At 35.5% G+C, this 23,142-nt stretch overlaps 1 protein-coding gene across 24 annotated transcripts in view; it reads right to left on the bottom strand.

Annotated features, from left to right (window-relative positions):
• DMD (dystrophin) overlaps window positions 1–23,142 on the bottom strand; it is a 1,241,706-nt gene that overhangs the window by 322,040 nt on the left and 896,524 nt on the right. For all 24 annotated transcript variants that reach the window (XM_083850706.1, XM_083850697.1, XM_083850709.1 and 21 more), the window contains one exon: window positions 17,548–17,783. In XM_083850706.1, coding sequence (XP_083706832.1) covers window positions 17,548–17,783 — 236 coding nt within the window. The remainder of the gene's footprint in view (window positions 1–17,547; window positions 17,784–23,142) is intronic.

The following is a 23,142-nucleotide window of genomic DNA, read 5'->3' as shown; positions in this document are numbered from 1 at the left end:
AGTAGTAAACAGGAAAAGGGTTTGATTTGTTACTGTGTTGGCATAATATATTATTTATGTTACTAATCCATATTTTTTTTCTAGCTGCTGCTAAGAAGACTCTCCAAACACTTGACTTTTTATCTAAATCAAGAAAAAAAAAGTACTAAAATTCCTTTCACGTCTGCATCATATTCCAATTATTCAGTCATCACAATTTTCCATTGAAATGAGAAAGTCTGAACAAGTTGACAAGGTTGAGGCAACACAAACAGTTCAGCTGAGAATCCAACTGCATCTCCCCCTAGGGAGTAAAAGGGCATAAATTCTCTGTGTCTGAACAGATTGCTCCCAACTGGAGCAAGGGAGAAAACAGAAACCACATCCTAACTCCCCAAATTGTGTTACTGATGCAGACCTTCTCAGACACCACAACAGAAATCTGTTCCTTGCTGAGGCACTGTGGCTTGGAAGATAACAGACCAAAATGACTGAACCTATTCATAATGCACAAGACAAACTTTAAGAATTACAGATGTCATAAACCATGTTGAAAACAGTAATAAACTTGTAACAAGGAAAAAGAGGAAAAAAATAGGTAAGTCTTTGTACCCAGCTCTTACAGAAGCTGCTTTAAAATCACCCTTTCATATATGGTCTCCCTAAATATTAAATGCTACTTCACTAAGTGGTGTTTCTTAGAAGCAATATATGGCTTTCTTCCTGACCAACTCAAATAAAGAGCTCTGTGCTGGAAAAGGCATACACATCTGCTTATTAACAGGCTTGTTATTCCTGTTCATTGCTCCTGAACTGTACAAAGAAGCCATTATCACCAAATTACAGTCTACAAAATGCATGGAAGAAAAACTTGGATGATTTGGATGGAGACAAAACAATACATCATATGCACAACGTATGTTGAGAGTTTTATTAAACAAAGTTGTAAGGAAAGTCACATATCTTTTTCCTCTCTTGGCTGTCACTTTATCTATTTCCTATGCTCCATTACCTCTGCACAAGCCCAGGAGGTGTTTGCACATAATACCATTTCATTCTTGACTGAATTTACACTGAGAGTTCCCCTCATATTATGCATACATACAATTTTGCATTTTATCACCTCTTAAAAAATCTTCTGAACCCCAAACAATACTTCGGGAAGCATACCTTCTAACCGCATTTTGAAAAAGGATCTTTTTAGTCTATAAAGATGCAAAGACACAAGACTTAAGTTCAAGAAATCTTTCTGCATTACTTATTTCCTAAAGGGACATAATTATAATACATTGTGCATGATTGTTCTCCTTTTGAAACTGTGCTCCTAAGTAGCAGTTGTGAGTAGATTAATGCCAGAACAGATAACAGTCTCCTCTTTGATGGCCAAATGGTTAAATGGCTTGGAAATCTGAGATAACGTCTAACATTTCAGCAGCAAGAAACATACAATAATTTTTGCTACAATTGGCACCAATTTTATGCTTAAGAATAGGAATTACGAATAACGTTGTCATTGATCAATGACATACGCCAGGAATTTGTAATGCTGCTTAAGTGTGATCAAAATAAGTACAGCACTATGGGTATTCTGTGGGTTTTTGTTTGTTTGCTTGGTTGTTGCTGTTGTTTGGTTGGTTTTGTTTTGTTTTATTTGTTTGTTATTTTTGTTGTTGTTGTTTGGTTTTGTATTAATAGAATCAACAGTGTCTAAATAATTTGTAAAAACATATGACGACAGGATCCCTGCCCTGCACAGTTTACAAGCTTTTTTTCATTAAAAACTCATGTAGTAAATCTGCATGATATCTGAGTGTCAGAACTGGCAGGTATCAATGGTAACAGAGAGTACACCAGAAAGGATGAAGAAGATAATAAACATCTCTGTATTTGGGTGGATAAATTAAATGTATTATTTGTTGTACTTTATAGTCTGGGTTGGATGGGGTTAGAATTAGATGATCTTTAAGGTCTCTTCCAACCTAAACCATTCTATGATAATCTTACTTTTTCAGAGAAAATAGGTATGTAAAACAGCAAGATTTCTGAATAAATACATTTTGTTTCCTTATTGTATATTTAATGCACTGTATTACAAAAGGAGTGTATGAGATTATTTTTTTAAATGTTTCATGTAAACATACGACCTGTCAAAGCAGATCTTTTTTTTTTTCTTTTCTTGTCCTGAAAAATGCTGTACACACACAACCTTGATGTACATCACATTTATTTCTATTTCTGTCTTACCTCTTCCATTCCCTTACTGAAATAACTAATAGAAATTCTAAGGTTTGATGAACAATTCCAAAGTACTGTGTTTTCTCTGTATTAAGATTACATGGCATGATTTGGGTAGCAGGGGGACTGTAGCGACTGCTTCTGTGAGCAGAGCCCAGCAGTTGCCCCATGTCAGACCAGATCTGGCAGGAACTGCCGCCCGCCCGTGGGGGCCCCGTGCTGGAGCAGTTTGCTCCTGGGGGATGGATGGACCCCGTGGTACGGAGCCGTGTGGGAGCAGTGCTGGAAGAGCTGCTGCCTGTGGGCAGCCCCCGCAGGCTCAGTTCGGGAAGGACGGCATCCCGTGGGAGGGACCCCGCGTGGAGCAGGGGCAGGGAGTGACCGTGAGGGAGCGGCGGGGACGAAGCGTCAGGGACTGACCGCAGCCCCCAGGCCCCCATTTCCCTGCACTGCTTGGGGATGTGGGGGGGGAGGGTGAATGGGGAGAAGGTGGTTTCAGTTTGCTTTTAGTCTCTCATTGCTCTAGTCTGTCAGTAATATGCAATAAATTACGTTAATCTCCCTATGCCGAATCTGTTTTGCCTTTGTCAGTAATTGGTGTGTGATCTCCCTATCCCTATCTCAACCCATGAGCACTTTCTCATCATATTTTCTTTTCAGTAGGGGGAGTGAGAGAGAGGGGACTAGTGGAGTTTAACTGCCCATCAGGTATCAGGTAGATCGTGAAACCACCACAATCATAAAGTGAAATTCATTTTTTCATAGAATTATAGAATTCAGTTAATGTGATTCAAAGTGCTATTCCCATTTCCCCAGAACTGCAAGGAGTAGAAGCGTAAATTTAGCTGGATTTTTCTCATAGAGAACTTTATTTTAAATAATGTTTGGGGGGGATTTTGATCATTATTTTTACATGACAGAGATGTTAGCACTGAACTATATCAAACTAAGCAAGTGAACTTTAACATTAAGTATTACCATATTGAAAAAGTTCTATTTATTAACCTGGATCACTGCCTATACATATCCTAGTTTTTCCTCATCAAAACACAGACATGAATGCCTACGTTTTTTTGAAGATATGTAAGCCCAATTAAAAAAAATTGTTTGAGAAATTTTAATACAGATACTAAAAAGTAAAATGTAGTGTTTTAGAAATGACTTATTGAGGTGGACATTTGGCTTAATTTATAATTCTGAAAAAAAGCAGGTATTATTAAACATAATTGAAAAACATTTGAGAAATTAGCTATTCCCATCTTTTACCACCTGAGATTACTTCATTATAAAATAAGAACTAAAAACTGGCTTTAACATATAACCTTTAACCTTCTCAGCATTTATTTCTGCATTATTTCAGTAAATCTCTTCCCAATTAGAACTGTTTTTTTCCTTTCCCCAAACAGAAGATTAGACCACAGGCAGACACAGCATGGTGCTGCCGAGCCACAGTATGCAATGGACAGTTCTTACAGGAACAGGAACCCTCTCTACTTAGTGCATCTCTCACTGGAGAAAAAGAGGTTTGGAAAAAGAAGGGAAGAAATACAGAGATGGATTGAAATTAAGTCAGAATATCTCCAAGGAAAAAAAATCCATAGCAAAATATTAAAAAGATCATCATTTTCTATTGAGTGTTGGGGAAAAGTGCTTGTTTTCACATTATTTTTAACAATCTATTACAATTCTTTTGATGTATGAGGAACTGAAAATGAATTCTGCTGTTCATTCTTTTTTCTTCTGAGATAGTAGTTAAAAAAAAAAGTTGCTATTTAGACATTTTTTGTGCTGGAAATGATAATTAGAGTGAAAAAGTCTCATTATGCAATGACAGTAGAAGGAAAGAAAGTTGAAAATCAGCTGATTATTAATCATCATAACCTAAACGTCTATTTACCCATCATTCTGAAAAAGCTGAAGAATCATTTATCCTATACATTGTTAAACAGCATCCCTGAAAATCAGTCCTACAGTAAAGCCTGACCATACTGCTCTTGCACTTTGGAAACAGGCATAGAGTAAAATATGAAGCCAAGAGAAAAATTTACTTTAAAAAAAAAAAAAAACTTGCAAGAAAAAATACATGCTTTGTATTCTACACTAAGAGGTCTCCAAAGGCTGTCATGTTATTTTAATTAAGATTTGTGATTTTAAGATTGTCTAATGAAAGAATTTCAACGGAATTAGGTAATGAGTACCCAAGGAAATTATAAAGTCAAGTGCACAACTTCCTTAGACTCCACTGACAATTCTGGTTTATGTATAAATCATCCTAATGATTAGAGACAATGTAGTTTTATACAAAAATACTCATAATTAAAATATAAGAATTCTTACCATGAAAAGAATTACTGGAAAATAATTTCATAAAAAATAAAGACAAATATACAGAATGAACCAACATGACTGAATCGATGTTTCAACGTGCTAGATTTTGTTTAATCTCAGCTAGACAGCTTAAAAGAATCACATTTGTTAGACATCATTCTCAGAAGATGAGTAATGTTTAATCTCCGCAGATTAGTGAAAACGTTATCATCTAAAAACTTCTTCAATCTGGGTGAAGGGGGGAGGGAGGAGAGAGAGGAGCGGAGGAATCGGGGACATGACGGGACACGCTGGCACTACATTTGCATAAATTCATCTAGATAGAAAAACAAGAGCAACCTTCTATCTTATAAATCTTTCTCCTTCACTGAATTTTAGCCCTTCATCTATATGGACCTTAAAATACCTGTGTCTGAAAGGAGATGAATCAACAGGCTTGCAAACTTCGCCAATTTAAAATTTAATATTTCAATTTCCTGTTCTTCCTATCCCTTACTTTCCACCAACATTTCACCTGTCTTCTCTTAACCACAGCCATAAGACCTGTGAGACAATTTCAGATATATTTTCCCCAGCTTAAAGAAATGACCTAAGTCTTGGTTGAAACCACTTATGCATCTTTTTCCATCCACATACATTACCACTATTATGATTTAAATGTACAAAACCCCACTTATTCTTTTCCTGCAAGCCCTGTTCTCTCTACATTGATCCTATCAACAATACCTGTTGTGGACTATTATTGCAGATGTGCATAGTTCCGGAACAAGCAGTTTATTACAGCTAAGCAGAAGTGCCATTTCTGAGGTTGTAACATCAGGCCCAACATGGTATGATGTACTTCACAGCCATTTCTCAAATGGGCCAGCTGGCTGTGTTCGTTCTCTTTTCATCTTCCACTGCCTCCAAAGCACTCTCTCTTGACTTGCACCAGTGTGCACAAGAGATCCTCTTTACTAAATTGTTACTAAGCTTACTAATTTACTTTGCTCTAAATTAACCCAGGAATATTTAAAAGATAGCAATGGCTGAGACAGTTACTTTTATTAAACTGACTCACAGCAGTTAAGCTCTCAGAGTTAGCACCTAGTACGTGTAGATATCGTTTGATTCTCATGCATCTATATTGTTGTTCATTATCACATGCTTTAACAACAGGTCCGGAAAAAAAAAAAAAAAGAAAAAAAAGCCCCATCCGAAAACACACCAGGCAAATAAGCAAGTAATTCTTATGGGTTCTGATGCACTGGTATTTCTTTGCAGAACACAATCACTTTGTCAGAGCTGAATCCCACATCTGAATATCATTACAGGATTGTGCCAAATATACCAGTTTTCATCACAGAAATATTATGCCATATGGGCCACATATGAAGAGGTAGAAGGATTTATAAGAACAGTTAAAAATGCTATCAGTGCTGATCACGATGCTCAGTAGGAATTTAAGACAGACTGATAAGATGCCACAAAGGAAAAAAGTCCTATTCACATGCTCAAACATATGTCGAAACGTTGGACATTTACACTGAGACCTAGCTCCACACTGTGCCACCTTCAAACTATCTGAATAAATGATTCTGTGACATACCTAGTAAGATATCTCTGGACACTCACAACAGGCCAAAACCCATCATTCTTCCCCACAAACAGAGAAATGATTAATTTCATCCTCTATTTATGTTTTTTTTTTTTAATTTTTTTTACCTTCCTTGTTCCTTGGTGCAAAAATATAACAGATTTTTCTCTGAACAAGAACATGAAACAAAAGTGGATCTTTGTGCTTCTTCAGAACCATTTTTTCCAAAATATTGAAACCAGCTTCTACTGTAATTAGAAATAAGTGCTGATCATATTTTTTTTTCAGAGAAACAGTGTCAAACTGTCCTGTTAAAACATCAAAAAGAAGACACTTTGAACATGAAAATACAATTTTTCACTTTACTACAAATAATATTGGAACATGATTTTTCTTCTTTCTTTCCTTCTTTCCTTCTATACAGAAATCAAATTAAACTATAACCTGGGGCTATGGTATTCAGGGGTGACAAAGAAGACATGTAGATCAGACAGAGGGAAATCAGGCAGCTTTCCAGTGTTCCAAAGGAGTAACGTCCTTTGGAATACAGATCTTTTGGTCTGGATATCCAGGGGCTAATGAATGGTGGGATCTTGTTGTTGCACAGTACTGGAAACCTGCTTGGTTTGCAGGGTTATGTCATGAATCTCACTCGGAGTATTTGCAGAGTCACTGTGTTGCCCATGGCATATTCTAGCTCCCTCCAATTTTCCAGTAGGAATGTGCCCCACCACAAAAACAGGGATGAGTTGGACCAAGTGTAGATATCCGTATCTGAGCTTGTCACCCAGTATATATTGAGAGAAGCAAGCCATTTCAGGGAGCAAATCACCTCACCTACTTTCGATGCTCACTTCAGAGCTAGAACCGTGGGCTAAACCACAGACATGCCTGTTTCTTTCTACTGACTTTGGAGATGAGTCTTGGTCAAGTTGTTAATCGACTTAGAATACTTGAATTTTAGAAAGTTAAGGTCTACTCAATGATAAATCAGAGAAGCGTGTATATATATAGTTATAAAAACCTCAAATGGAATCTGTATTTTTTTCAACTCATTATGCTTATGTAGGAAACATTTCCATATCTAGAAATCAGTTACAACTATTTCAATGATTTTGACCATTCTACTGTGATATTTTGGTATGACTTGGTGTGTTTTATTGTGTGGTTCTTTGTTTGCTTGTTTTCATTATTTTTGTTAAGACATATTCTTTATTTTCTCTTGTTAATCACTTTCCACATTCCTGTTATCAGCAAACAAGGCCAGATCTGTGAAATGCTGAACAATTACAACTCTCAATTCTGTTGCTCTCCAGCATCTTTCTAGTATTGATTCTATTACCTAATTTCTACTTCAATGGATTTTTTTAAAAGGAAATCTACCCAAGGTTAGCATTGCACTGTATTATTGTGGATCAAAGCGCATTTATTACAAACTCATGATTGATTTTTAAGAATTGACATAATCAAAAAGCCTAATATCTGTAGTCATTAACAAATCAACAATGAAAATTTGGGGTAGTTACACCCTGCCTAGTTAATTAAGCACACAAAAATGAATGGCAAATATTAAATATTTTTTCTTGTCACCCTGAATGGTCCTCCTTCCTTTTATTGACTATTTCTGGTTGGAGATTTTACAATAATCCCTCAAGAAAAAAATGGACAAGAATTATCTTTTCTTAAGCTGTACTTTTGTGAGCAGCACATAACTGCAACAACTGAGTCTGTTTATGCATTAGTAGCTATCAGCAAAACTTTTCTTAAGCAAATAGAGTAGATAGTTGCAATATTTGAACTTTATAAACCTCACTATGAATTCTATTCAGCTGGAAGATTTGACAAGTCCAGAAACATGAAAAAGAAAGTTGAGAGCTCAGTGAGGTGACTAAACCACTATGTATGAAGCTCACATTTTGCTGCACAAAATCTTTCATATAAGCAGAAAGCACATGAACATTAGGGGTGCCATGGTGATAAGCTAAATTGATCTTTTAGCTCAATATGAGCAATGGTCCAAAAAAGCAGCAGAATACAGTTCTAGGAATTGATTTGTTACCTTGCTTATTGTATCAGCTAGCTACAGAGACGGATGACATGTTTGAGTAAGCTGAAATAGCCTAGATTTACTACAGAAATAATTAAAAAACAAAACAACAAAAAAAAACACTAAGTTCTTCAGAACTCAATTGTTTAAGTGCTAAATTCTCTGGTTTAATTCAGAAAGATGCTTTAAAGTATTTCTTTAGGAAAACATGTAGTCATTTTGCTTTTAATGGAAATATTTTCACATTTCAAGCTCAATGTTTACTCAGCCATTTTCTTGGATTTCATTGCAATGCATAGTAACCTGCAAAATTAATACTGTTTATTTACATTGTAAATTTGTTGTTTGCAGATAGGAGCGTTTGAGAGTTTATTTTGCAGTAGTGAAGGTAGGTTTGTTTTTCTATCAAACAAAACAAAAACAAACACAATCATTCCCCCTACTGACTTATGAAAAAAACAAAAAAAGAAAAAAAAGATAATCTAGTGTTTCTCCAACGTATTGTTAACCATTAACAAAGGAAATTAACTGTCAGAGGTGTTAAGCAAAATCAGACTTTTTGTCCTCATCTTCTACTTGCCAAAATTCAGTTTAGTATAAACAAAAGCAGAATCTATTGTAAAATAGATGGGCCAAAGGGGATTCTAGGCAACTGAAAACTGACCAGCCATATTCCAAAAAGGTGAGGAAGAATGTGAGGCAATGGTGTGATGAGCAGCTAAATTCAGAGCATGGTGTCCCTTTCTCCTCAGTCCCCAAAAATACCAACTTCCCAAGACGTGCAATGTCTCATTACTTCTCTCCCTCTGCAGAACCATAGTTTATTCATCTTAGATCTTATGATAACATATGCCTAGTGTAAATCAAATAAGAAATAAATGTGTATAGTGGTTAGGGAATGGAGATTGGTATTCAAGACCTCTGTACCCCCGAAAACAATGATGCCTTTATTCCTTTTAGGATGTTTTTATAAATTTCACCTTAAGCAGCTCTACATAACATAAAATTTAAATATTTCACAGGAGCCTTAGTGAGTTAGATACCTGTCTCCTGCTGACATTCCATTGTGCACCCGCTTTCTGCATGCAGTGGTTCTGATTACTTCACATGAATGTTATGAAACAGTATAACCAGTAAATCACCAGAAAGCTCTCCATGAGAGCTTCTCTAAGTGCAAAAATTATTATAGCATTCCACGGGGAAAAGAGCAGAAGGAATTCCAAGAATTTAGTTTACTGGAACCGAAGCTAAGTCAATAGAAAGTAGCTATTTGACATATCCCACAGCTTAAAGAACTAGTGTGCTGTGTTTTTTTTTGAAACAATCCCTCCATGAAAAAGGATGATAATGACACTGCTGGCTGCTCTGCCTCAAGAGGGAATTGTCCATCTGCTAGCAAATCCCTGAATCTATATTATTATTAAGCAGTGTTTATAGAAGTAGCAGAGCACCCTTGGCACATGAATAAACCAACAGGGCACATTTTGAGACAGTAGACTTTTTTAGTTAAGATTCTGGGATCGTTTTCTTTTCCTACGTAAAAGAACTGTGTTTCAAGATCAGCTTTATTAGGAAGCTCTGCTGGGACTTGATGTTTTTATTTTCTTACAGAGGAAAACTTATTTCTCTGAGAAGAGCTCCATCTCCTCACACATAAAATAAGCAAATATACAATTGGTCCCTCTAGTTTTAATTTGCATTTTATGATTACAACTAGATTAGAATTTTATACATTGCATGATTATTTAGAAACAAGCTGCTTTTATACTTCTCACAATTTTCTAATAAAAACAAAATCACTCACAGCTTTGTTACTTTTGCTAATAATGTATATTAATATGAATAGAAAATATAGCCCCTTAACACTAGTGTAACTGTCAGATACAGATCCTCACTAGTATTTATAATTAAATAATTTGTCAAAAATATAAAAGGACTACTTCAGTCCTTAGAGCAAATTACAGTTGAGGTGGGAAGGGTGCAAAAGTATCATAAAGCCATGTTTCCCTTCCTTTAAAATATGTTTCACTGTCGAGATATCCAGCACAGAACCTTGCTCTTTACAAATAGCATTCATATATAATCACAGAATAATTTAGGCTGGAAGGGATCTTTAGAGATCATCTTGCCCTACCTACTTACTGCTCAAATGGGGCCAAATTCAGAGCTACTTCAGGTTACATGGAGCCCTGTCCAGTGTTGAACATCTCCAAGGATGGAGAACCCACAAACTCTCTGAACAGCCTGTTCCAGCGTTTCAGTTTCTTCATTGTGAACATATTTTCTCCTAATATCTCATCAGAATTTCCTTTGCTGCTGCATGTGTTGGACTTGATGATCCTTGTGGGCCCATTCCAACTTGGGATATTCTATGATTCTGTGTGTCTGTCTCCTCTCAACCTTTTGCTGTGCACATTTGAGTAAAGTCTGGCTCTGCTTCCTGTGCAGCCTCCCATCCAGTGGCTATGGGCAGCAATTAGGTCCCCCCAGGCTCTCTCTTTCTAGGCTAGACAAGCCAGGTACCATCAGCCCCTCCTCGTGTACCAAGTGCTTCATCCTCTGCCCACCCTGCTGGCCCTGCACTGGACTCCCTCCATATCTTTCCTGTATACAGCAAAGCTTTCTTGAGCCCAGAACTCCAAATATAGTCTCACAGATGTTGACTAGAGGGGAATAATCACTTCCCTCAATGTGCTGGCTAAGGTCTTATTAAATGTAGCCCATCATATAGTTCAACTTTCTTGCCGACTGGGTATGCACGCTACTGATGAAGATTTTACACATTCTGCCTTCTTGTAGAGGGTCTAGCATGATGATGGGTCTCTGAGTTGCACATATTACCAGAATGCAAACATACATAGTAAAAAAATGATTTAGATAAAAGAGTAAGAGAAGTGAAGTCCAGTTTTGATGGAATAGGTCGTTTATAAGACAGGTCAGACTTAGCAACACAGAAAAATATATTTGTTATTGAAAAATGCAACCCCAGTGAAAAGCTTGCATTTCTAATACTCAGCATAGAAGCGTAACTGTAAATGGGTTCCTACACTCTTGTCCTTTCCCTTCTTAAACTAACAAGATTCCAGTTGAACTAATCATGATAATTTATCTTTTCCTGGAAGCTTATTTGGCAGGAATTGGGGAAAAAAATCAATTTATTTCACAATAAGCCAATAAAAGCAATCAGAGGAAAGTTATCTTTAGGCACAATGGTAGTATTAAGTACTTTTTGTTCGAGGGATGATTTACAGCCTGACTGAGAACTATTTGAAAAATGATGAAAGCAACTCTCTTACTTCGATGAGTTTAGAATCAGACCCTTAGAAGTAACATTTTATGCGTGTTCTAGTGATTAACATTATAGAGAAATAAGGATATGGCTGTTAATTGCTCTCCAAAACACAGTGTTTAGGCAGCTTTATTTTTTATTGTTGCAGAAAACAAATATACTCTCTAACATACCATAATGAGCTGGTCAACCTGTTTTAAAATATCAGCTGGCTTTATGTGCTACAAAGTATTAAAAAAGAGTCTCCTGACACATATTCTGCATCCCTTGAGGTCCAATTTTCAAACTAACAGAAGATACTTCTTTCTTTTTTTCCCCCTCTTGTTTCCCTTTAAAGACTCAGATTTCCAGGCCCTCTATAGCATCCTGCTTCATGGTCTACCCTTTAAGAATAAGCATAAAAGGCTGATAGACTTTTTTTTTTTTTTTATCTTTACTCTATTCTGTAAAAAAGCTAAAATCTTTCAGCATACAAACTTTGTAATTCCAACTTTTTAGTATATTTAGAACTCTATTCAGTAATTAGTATTTTATTCACTTAAAATACTGAAACCAGCCTTCCAGTACTTCTCATAAATTAGAATTAATTCTTAATTTAAAAAGTCTAGCAGCATGACATTCTAAAATAAGAATTGTGCTAGATTTCCCATGTTAAACAGAACAACACTGAAAATATGCATAAAATTATGACAGTAGTCTCCTGTGTGAAAAAAAAAATAAGGTGAAATTCATAGATATAATGGTGGTTTCCACACCATCAAAGTCATAAAGTCATTTGTAAAGTCATCTGTAGGGTTCTGCTAGCAGAGGAGACGCACAAAAATACCAGTGAACCATCCAACATGCTGCAGAATCAGTTCTGGCTCTAGCCCTGCTTTGGGATCTCACGGATCCTGATCCAATAGTGTCTCAGGGAATGGCTGCAACTTTGTGTTTATATGGATAGAGAAGAACCTAGAGAATGTGAAGCTTCAAAAACAACCACTAAAGCAGCATGATAGCATGGAGGGAGGGACGAATGAAATGCGCTTCCGAAGTTTGATTCTGGAAGTATGAATATCATCTCCCAACTTACTGGCACCATACTTGGATTCTAGACTACTGAACTCCCTTTAAACACATGATAGAGTCATAGAATCATTAAGGTTGGAAAAGACCTTCAAGATCATCTGGTCCAACCATCACCCTACTACCAATACTACCCACTAAACTATGTCCCTAAACACCACGTCCAATCATCAGAATGCTAAAATGGAAAACATGCAGCTCCAGGTGTAAAATCTCCTATGATGTTTTTAAACAGTACGTTATCTGTGTGTGGGTCTTTTTGTGCATATGTCACTAGTATGAAACTTCTTCATATCTATGTAGAACTTGAAGTACACTGTCCGAAAAGGTGAGGACTTCTCCTTATCTATAGCTTCCACTTCTGATATGAACTGTATGGACAGACACAAGTATCTGTGGCTGTATCTAATTTTTCATTCAACATGAGTCTACTTAGAGTGCACTGATTTACACCCTGTAATATAGAACTAGAATTTTTGATTTGGCAATTACAGTGGCTTCTGTAAAAGCAGGATATAAATTTAGAAATCTGCATTTTTATTTAGACAAAAACTTACGTTGGAAAACAGTTTGGACAGAAAATTTACAATTCATCTGATCTATCAGAACATTAATTGTAAGGTTCCATACTAAGATATGTGTATAACCACAAAGTTGTTTATTAAGATGCACGGTATGTAACCATGGGAAAGGATAGGTAAAAAATCCTCAAACCTAGGAATGTCACTTAAGCCACTCTTTCATCTGAAGTCTGTTAACTGCACAGCTAATAAACCAATATTATCCTTAACAGTTCTTTTATTATCATCAACTGCACAGGATCCTCCACTATTGAAAAATCAATTCAGTAATTAATAGTGAAAACAATCTCTTCATTCCAATTTTGTTTACTTCTTTAATTGACAGAAGATCAAAACTATTTTTTGAGTATTGACAAATTAATTGAGTAGAAATAAATTACCCAAACTTTTTTTGGATGACTACTTTAAGACCACACAAATCATTATCTAAAAGTATCTTTTCCTCTTCTTTGCTTAAAAGTCTCAGTAACTAGCTTGGCTATGGGTCTCATTCTACATACATACTCTCTTCAGATGAATCCACTCTGCCACCCCTAGAAGAACTCAACCTCTGCTCTTAGAACCAAAAACTGTAGTCAAATTCATTAGTAATGTCACTTATTATTATAATACTTTGTACTACATAACAATATATTTTCATCTGGTACAGCCCAAACCCATGTTTTCAATAACTTATGTTACAAAAAGTTTACATGGACAGCAGGCAAAATCCATGCAAAATCAATTCAAAATTTAAAGAGATTATAGTGTTTTGTTTTTTTTTTTTTAAAAAAAAAGAATTGTTAACTATCTTCACACTTCGCACAGCGTTCATGGTTTACTGCTTTCAGTAGAAATCTAACTATTCCAACTGGAAGCTTTTTTCAAAATATAATGATGCCAAAGCAGAGTTTTAGGGGCTTTCTGTCATCCTAAATAAGGAAAGGTTTCTATTTTTCCATAATACAGGAAAAGATAGTTTATCATCCTGTTCTCTGTCTACAATTTTCTCTTTTATGAAGAACCCCTACCTGACCATCAAATATAAAACAACTTGATCGTTTTGAAATAAGGACAATGAAATGAAGCAACAGTGTAAACTTGATTCTGTCATGTCCCTCAGCTACTTATATCTTGGCATATTATATATTCTCATTATTTCTCCCTGAACTTTACTTATAGATGAAGGCTATCTAAAGAAAAATTATATACGAGCCTCTTGTCAGCCTGCCTTATATCTATTTCTTTGTCATGAAAACATGACACTGATGCTATTATAAAATTTCCTAACTACACACTTTTTAGTGTCTTTGACTTTAATTACACATAATGTAGTGATATATAAAATCATAGATGGAAAGTAAAACATGTAATGCATTTTCATGAAAGAAATATATACCACTCATTTGACAGAATGATTAACTAGAGATGTTTGAAATGAATACTCATTATACTACCCATTTAGTATGCTATTTTACTACATAGAATGTGCACTGCTTAGCAGAATTTAAGTTGTACTGTTTCTTACATTAAGAGAAAGCTGCCACGAAAGCATTTTTTTTTTCTTAAAATGGTTATCTTTTTTGTTTTGTTTTGTTCCATAATTAACCTTTGTGCATGTTACTGTATTATCATAACCATTCACACAGAAGTAGCAATTCACTGTGATCACTTCCAAGTGAAGTTCAAGTGGGGGCTAATGATGTCTTAAATTTTTATGGAGGAAAAATATGGCAGAGTTAGTGGCTGTGATCCTGTGACACAATCAGAATGAAATGAACCTAACCAAAATGCCCTCAGAGCCTTAGCTTCAATAACATTACATGCTGCTGTGAAAGAAAGGACAACCTAAGGTCACTAATTTTTACCTGGATGATTTGCAAAATGTCATGTTACATACCTTGGTAGGATATGGGATTTCTTTGCTTTTAAAATGTTTGCTTTGGCATTTCAATTTCTTAGTATAAATGCAACTCTCTGTTTTGAAAGAAATATGAAATGGAAACAAAACCCCAAAACAGTAAGAAGTTGGTAGCATGCCAACAGGGCTAACAGTTTGAAGTGTTCTAAATTCTGCATGAACAACTTGACATGTATTTTAATAAAACAGTTTCAGGAAGCATATAACTTTATCATCATCAATTTTTATAAGGGAGGTGGTCAGCAGTGTTAAGATGATACTCTACACCTAAAGTCAAAAACCTGAAGCACAAAATAAATAAATAAAATTGTCAAGATGCTAAAACGGAATTCCTATTAAAGCTTACAGAGCTCCCTATGAAGGTGCTACAAACTATCCAGACCACAGTGCAATACGGTGACTTTCAAAGACTTTATAATCACAAACACAGGAGAAGTATGACTATGATCATTACAGAATACACAGATTTTGGTAGGTGAGCACTACTTTTGGACTTCCAGTTGAGACCATCTTTGGGCTTGACTTTTCAGAGTAGCCTAGTATCTGTCCAACTTTGTCAGTTCACACATTGCTGCAGATACTCTACACATTATAAAGCCAGCATTGTTTTTTCATTTGTTTCCCTTTTTTTTTTTTTTGAGAAGCCTAAAATGTGTTGTCAGTTTTGAAAATCCTGGCTGAAACTCTTTGTTAATCTCACCAAATAATCCAGTGACAGATTTAGGTACATAATCAAAACTTCATGATATTCTTTTCCATCTATTAAGTGGTGCCTTCTCTTGACGATCATTAAAGAAATGGGAGCCAGTTAAGAGTCTATATTTAGACATTGATTCTTCCATCTCATCAGAGAATATATTAAATGTCACATTCTGTTGCACAGCCAATTAGAGAGGTAAGCACATCCAAAAAAAAAAAAAGTTTTCCTGCTGGTTTTGTTACCAGCACAGCACAGAATGAAAAAAAAAAAAGAAAAAAAAAAGCAGTATCCAGCCAGGAAAAGAAGTGAGAGGAAGACTATAACAGTGCTGACTTAACCAGCTTTTTTTGCGTTAAGATGAAAATAAACCAGTTCAATTTAAAGCATGTATAACCTTAATGGCAATTCTGGTTCTCAACAGTTAGTAGTATGAACTCATGTTTAACTGAAAGAGATCTACAGAAGGAAAGAAGCTGAAATTTTGCCTGCCAGCACAATGAGGCACAAATAAGAAAACTATATAATTTTGAGCGCCAGTATTTGACTACACAAATTTTCAAAAAATTCTAAAAAAAAAAAGATAACGTAAAAAAGAAACAAAAACCTCTTCTTTAGCAGTCAACATTTTCATATGACTTAACAGCTATTTTAATCTAGTTTAATCTGTGTAGAAGACGCAGCAACTACCACTTACTATAAAAATATGCCCATGACTTTTAAAATGTTTTAATTTTTAATTTATATAACATTATATAATTCTACACAGCAAATATTAACAGCCACTGCAATCATTAAACAAGATGAAACAAGCCTCTTACTAACAGAGAAAGTAAAGCAAACAAAAAGTCTCAAAAATAAGTTTAAAGCCACAGATAAAAAAAGAGAAATACAAGAAAACAAACAGAACTAATCCTACTAGACATCTGTGTATTTTAATATACACCTTCTTATAAAACTGCTTAGTACAGTTATAAAGCAAAATTTGTCCACTGTTTCTCCTTCTGTTTTTATTTTAACCAAAGAGAAAGAATGTTAATATCTTCCTTAAAATAAATTAGTCTTTCTATTAGGAGGAAGAGGAAGCAGAAGAGTGATTTATAATAGAGAGTCCTAAATTCAGTTTAGAACTGAACCAAATAGAAATTTAACACTGAAAAGTTTTGCACAGGCAAGCCAAATGTTTTATATTGAGCAAAGCTAAATCTAGAAGGCAGGTAATTACTTTCAACTGTATAATAACAAATTAATTTTATTGCTATTGAGTAGCTAAAGTTAGTCTTTTTTTTGTCCTTGCACATGCATTTCCATATTTTTCTGTGTTTTCAAAGATAAGTAACACTGATGCAGTTTTGCTGACAAAACATTTACATTAATGAGCTATTCTTTTCTTTAGGACGACTGAGGAGCTTTTCATAACCCAGCAGCAGCAGAATAGAAGCCTCTCAGAAATTCGTTGCAGAAACAACATAAGAAAAGGTATGAAACAGGCTATCTTTTCTCCTGGCAATCTGGAGTTTAATATGTCATGCCTTTTTTCTCCTGAGGTTTATATTTCAACCATTGGCATATATCACCATCTTACTACACCATCAGCACAAGCAATTGGAAGCTAAATCTTTTCCTTGAGTACCATAGAAAATATTAAACACCTTTTTTTTTCTTTTTCTTTTTCCAATTAATTATCTTACCATTTTAACCAGTAAATATCTTTATGGGATAAAGTAGCTTAAGCAACCACTACATGTATTGCAGCCTGTCATCCCTCCTATGTTCCCTGCTGAAATGATTTAACTCAGAATAAAGATCATGAGGCTTTCAACTTGAAAAATCAGTGTTTCTCATACCTTTTGTTTGATGATCATGTCGTTGATATCATCAAGATCACCTACTGTCACTCTCTGAGATTTTATCTCTCGGTCCAGTCGAGAAAGCCAGTCAGTAAGTTCTGCCCATGCCTTATTGAAGTCAGCCAAGGCTGGAATCTCCAAAAGCACAGAAGATGGCATTTCTGGTTTGAAGGTGGTGGTTTCCTTGGTTACCCTGGTTTGTGTATCCACAGCAACAGTTTGACCAGAAGTTACTGAAAGAAGAAAAAATAAATACTAAAATTACTGAATAAATGAACTATGAAAAATGTTTATTTCAGAAACAGAATTTATGCAATAGAAATAAGCTCTTTGTTTTTATATTATGTCTAATGGAAATATGAAAATTAAAACTAAAAGAGTATATGAATTCATTTTTCCGTAGTACTCCTATTATAGTATGTGTTTAACATTCAACACTCCCAGCATATTCAGATTACATCCTGGGCCCTGGTAACACAAGAAAAGACATCTCAATATAATACGAACACTCACTCAAGGTCAGTGAATTATCGCTACACATGAGTCATCTTCCAAAATCTAGTAGCGTGGTTGGATCTGTCTTGAGGTTAAAGGCTGATTGAAAATGTGTAGGCCGTAGTATTTAGTTTATCACAGTATGACCACATATCTAGAAACACATTTCTTCCATGGTCTCTAGCCACGCTGTAACTGTAAATTTGTCTCACTTTCTGTTACCAGCAGGTATTTCCCATAGGCTCTGTGACTGATATGGATGCTTTCACAAGAAATTTAACCTTGGACAGTTTCATCTTTTTATTCTTCATAACTTAATATTATTATGTGCTACTATGTGGAAATTAGTGGAATTTTTTCATATTGTTTGAAGAAAATTGACATATCTTGTCTTTTATGCCCTTTCTTGACCTAACAGCTGGTTGTTAAAGAATCAGTTCATCATTCAGTGCTTGGACTGAGCAGTTTCTCTACAGTCAACAATGATGGGAGTTGACACAGAGAGCTACCATTGCAGAGAGCACCATGCAACAGACTGATTTCTACTTCTCAGTTACGTCATTTACAAATAGTTGGCTATAAACTATCAGACTTTTCTTCCCTCCTGTTATTCATACAACAGCAATCCATTATGCATAAGATGCTACCATCATGTATTTTGGTTACTTTTTTTCCCATTCTTTCAAGAAGTCTAGTCCATGAAGAAAAATAATAAAATAGATAAATCACTAGAACATATGCAGTTGCTGCAATGAGGGGAACAGAAGTGAAGCGAGTCTAAAGTGAAGTTAGAAACTTCCAAGTGAACAGTTCTTGAAAATGAAAAATAAATTTCTGAAGGACCAAAGACATTCATCTGTATTTTCTTCCAGTCTCTTTACAGTGTAGAGATAACCAACTTTCTGCAACCTTCCTGTAGGCTAGGTTGTCTTTAAGTAAAAAACAACAAACAAACATGCAGAGTAAATTGCATTTTGTTTGTTTGCTTGTTTTTTTGTTGTTTTTTTCTCCTATGAGTCTGAAATTTTTCCTTATTTGCATTTATGCCATTCACAAAGTAGGTCTGAAGTCCAAAAATGCAAGTAGCAGGTGAAGGTTCAGCAGTTTAGCCATAAAACCATGTAAAACAGTAAATCAGTAACGTTAACCAATCTTGCCAAGGAATTTAGCAACTCTTTTTCACTAATGAGGAAAGGGCTGAGTTATTTCACCGGGGAATCAGTGACCTTCTTCAGCAATGCAGAAAGGGAAAAAGCTGTGCACAAGCACCAAAATGACTGTCACTAAAAGCAACAGAAGATGCTGTCAGCATTAAAAATACTGTATGATTACGAACAATTTACCAAATCAACTAACATCTATGTTATTTATCCAGCCTGAATAAACAGCAATATTATAATACCAAAAGTGACTCCTGCAAGTGGTGATTTTTAATGACATACACTGCAATTAAATATATTTATCCACCCACCCATATCATTATTGTATTTCTGAAGTGCAATCCTTGTACTTTTCCTTCCTGAGCTTTGAAATCACATACCTGTGAAAAACTGTGAAATAATAGTTGTAAATGCTGTTCTAGCAAGGAAAGTTTTTAAATAAAATCACACAAACGGATGAGAAAATGCATTAATCTTTTGCTGACATAGAAAGAGGCTTGTCGAGTTGGATTTTTGTGGGCTTTTTTTTTTTTTATAACATCCCACTGTTTGCTATGACAGAGGACCATCTACAGTTAAAGACTGTCAGTTTTTAATATCAAAAACAAACAAATAAAACCCTATCATATAGCCCTAAAGGATCTCTTCCTTTTCCTGTTTTCTTTCCTTTTTTTTTAAAAGACTTTTACACACACGATTAATTATTAATCTGTATTCATCAGGTTTTCTTTCATCTCTGTTGCAATTACTCCAGATATTATCTGCCCCATTATATTTCTTCTTACCTAAATCATGCAAATGAAGCATAGATTACACCAAGATGATCAAGGGATTGGAGAGCCTCTCCTATAAGGAGAAGCTGAGAGAGGTTGACCATGGACATGGTCACGGTCAACCTGCTCTAGGTAGGTGTCTCTACTTGAGCAGGCGTGTGGACCAGATGACTTCCAGAGGTCCCTTCCAACCTCAGCCATTCTGTGATTAGTCACTCTCAAAATTACTTCTGATATAGGAAAGCTGTTAACAGTACTTCTGTGTTCACTTTGCCGATAGCTGTTAGCACCAGAAAATAGGGAGGCCATGCACAGAAGGTAATGTACTGCACCCATTACTCACTAATGGACTCAAGTGCCTGAAGGTATGACTTTGAGCAGAAGAGTCAGCTCATTACCTAATGAATGAGTTCTAACCCACGGTTTTAAGTCTTAATCTTTGGATTCATGATGCCTCCATCCAGCCTTTGTTTTCTGTTTTGGAACAGATGTGTGAGGAGGTGTTTAAATAGTGAATGGTGCTTAGCACCCCAGATTCCTACTGTCTGTGCTGGCTAGAGAGAAGCACAGCACTACTAGCTGCCGAACTTTCATGCTTTGGCAGTAACAGACATCATCTCTTCTATCTCTCTCCTTAAAGCAGCAATAAGCCATAGTTTTTCTTTGCCGGTCAGCAGATGAAGGAGGAATGAGTTTGGCAACTACTTCTGCAGGGAAGGTAAAAAGGGAGAACAGGTCAGCTTCTTCCCCAGAGTGGCAGATCATGAATGGCTCCAAAAAATGGTTGGGTCCATACAGTTGCCAACTTTGGACATCAAAGGTAATATTTAAAACAAAGTCACATCAAGCAGAAAAGGGGAGGGAGGCAGTAACAGTGCATTAAGATCTGCAAGATGAGCAAGGAAAGAAAGCTAGATAATGTTCCTTTAAGGCAAGAGGAACTTACTATAGAGTTACTTCTCACATTCAGACAAATGAGAACTATTTCATTTGTAGATTCATTTGCTATTGTGTTCACTTGTATGCTGAAGATAGAAAAGAATGTCAACATTAAAAAAAAAAAAGTATTATTAGTTACTTAGTTTGGCTGAGTTGGCACTTAGAGCTTGCAAACTTCAATGGTCTGAAATAACTCCTGGCAATATCACGGGAAACAAACGAACGAACGAACAAACAAAAATTGTTTTCCCTGTCTCCAATGCTCTACCCATAAAGTAAGGTGAATTCAAAAAGGGTCAAGAAATGATCATTAATATCCTCACAATTACATGCAGTGTACTTCTGCCAATATAGTACATGCAGTTTACTGGCAATGTGTTAGTTGTACTGTTTCAATGTTTGAAGCCAGAAGGCTATTGAATTTTTCATCTTTTTTCAGCAGGGGAAGAAAATGGCAGAGAACTCTCTGAGCATGTCTGTCTCTGATGAATGTCAGTTAATTGCCTGAAGGACAAAATAATATGCAACAAACACTAACTAGAAATAAATAACGAAAATAAAATACCTTACAGTTTTTCACAGATTTTGAAATATTTTGTTTGCTTTATGATGTTTTAATGATGTTCTTTAGAGCTTTCTTTGTTTGATATGTTCTTCTGCCTTCCCCTCTCTGGGCTGGGTATCAAAAATCTGTCTGACACCATTATATACCCAAGACATAAATTCACAGAATTGTCTATATTCTCACTCCTGGATGGGATTTCAACTCCACACTTCAGTCACAATTTCCTGTACCAATTCCAAAGTGTAATCTCTTTTCACCCTCTCCCCACATGAACTCCATGATACTGTAGGTCAAAGTGATTCAGAGAAAGTCTCATTATTTGCAACGAGGCATTCCACACAGGTCAAGACACATGCAATTACTGAAAAACACCGCTGTTTCATTCCAGAACTTTACCAAAAGAGTTAAGTGCAAAAAGAATGCATAAGCATTAACTTTGAGTCTTTACCAAGGGATGGATACTTAGGTCCACTTCCATCTGGCCTAAAGTTCATTTAAAGGCCTTGTATTTCCTCTGTGACTTGAGAGGTTCTTAGACGACACAAAAACAGTTGCTTAGTTTGGCATTCACGTATGTTAAGCAGATGTTGTCTTATCTCAGACAAAATCCCTGTTCTCATTAGTATTTCAGGTAAATCAAAGAAAAACATTCTAAAGTAGAATATAAGTCTCCATAAGCAGACTCAGGATGTCTGATAAGACTGCCTGGCATCTCTTAGCTTCTTGCATATTTTGGTCTGAGTATACACTCAGAGTTTGCTGATTTATATATACGTATATGCATAAGGACATACACACTTCTTCCTTCAAATGGCATCTATTCCAGAAGAGACTATTCTTCTAATGTGCATGGTTTAACTGCTCTGAACTTTGGCTTAGTTTTGCAGTGAAGACTATAAAGCACTAGCAGAAGTGCACTGCCCAGTATAGTATCTTCTTTAAAAGCTTCAGGATGCATTATCTATCACTACTGAATATGGTAATATTCTGTTCCATTTTGTCTTAGCAGTAAAAATATTCAAGTTATCAAATTATAGCAATTACGTTTAGAAAGTAGTTGTACAGTATGTTTCTCTTCTGACATTTATCACCCCTCAGAACAAAAATACCACTAGAAACAGTACATCTGTCCCTTATTTCTCTTTCTTTCGTGCTTGCACAGATACAATTCATTCAACAGAAAAGTATAAATGATTAAAATTAACAGAGAAATATAAATCAATACTAATTACACAATATGTAACAACAGGATCTTATTCTGAAGTAATTTATCTAGAACAGCCCGGAAAGTTTCTGTGACTCAAGGGGATATATAATTTTTTTAATTTTTTTTTGTTGTTTTGTTTTGTTCAGGACATTTAATTTACAAAGCAAAAATAGAATGAAATTCTTTCTTTCAAATATCTTGGTAACAAGTTCTATCCTATTGTAACACATCAGAAAGGCAAATAAGGACTTAATCTTTCAATTTATTTAAAGGTTGTATCAGTTGAATACCGTGAAATGGCAAACCAAAAGGACAATTAGGACTTAGGACATTAAACCACATTGACCTATAGCTTTTCCAGTAACTTCTCATTAGCACTTTCTATTTAATAAAGAAGGAAACAATGCAGAACAGTAATAGGAGAAAAATGAAACAGAACTGAACTGCCTAGTG

This window comes from Anser anser (genome assembly GCF_964211835.1).
Source record: "Anser anser genome assembly, chromosome: 1".
Taxonomy (NCBI): Eukaryota; Metazoa; Chordata; class Aves; order Anseriformes; family Anatidae; genus Anser; species Anser anser.
This window is presented reverse-complemented; position numbering and strand designations above follow the sequence as displayed.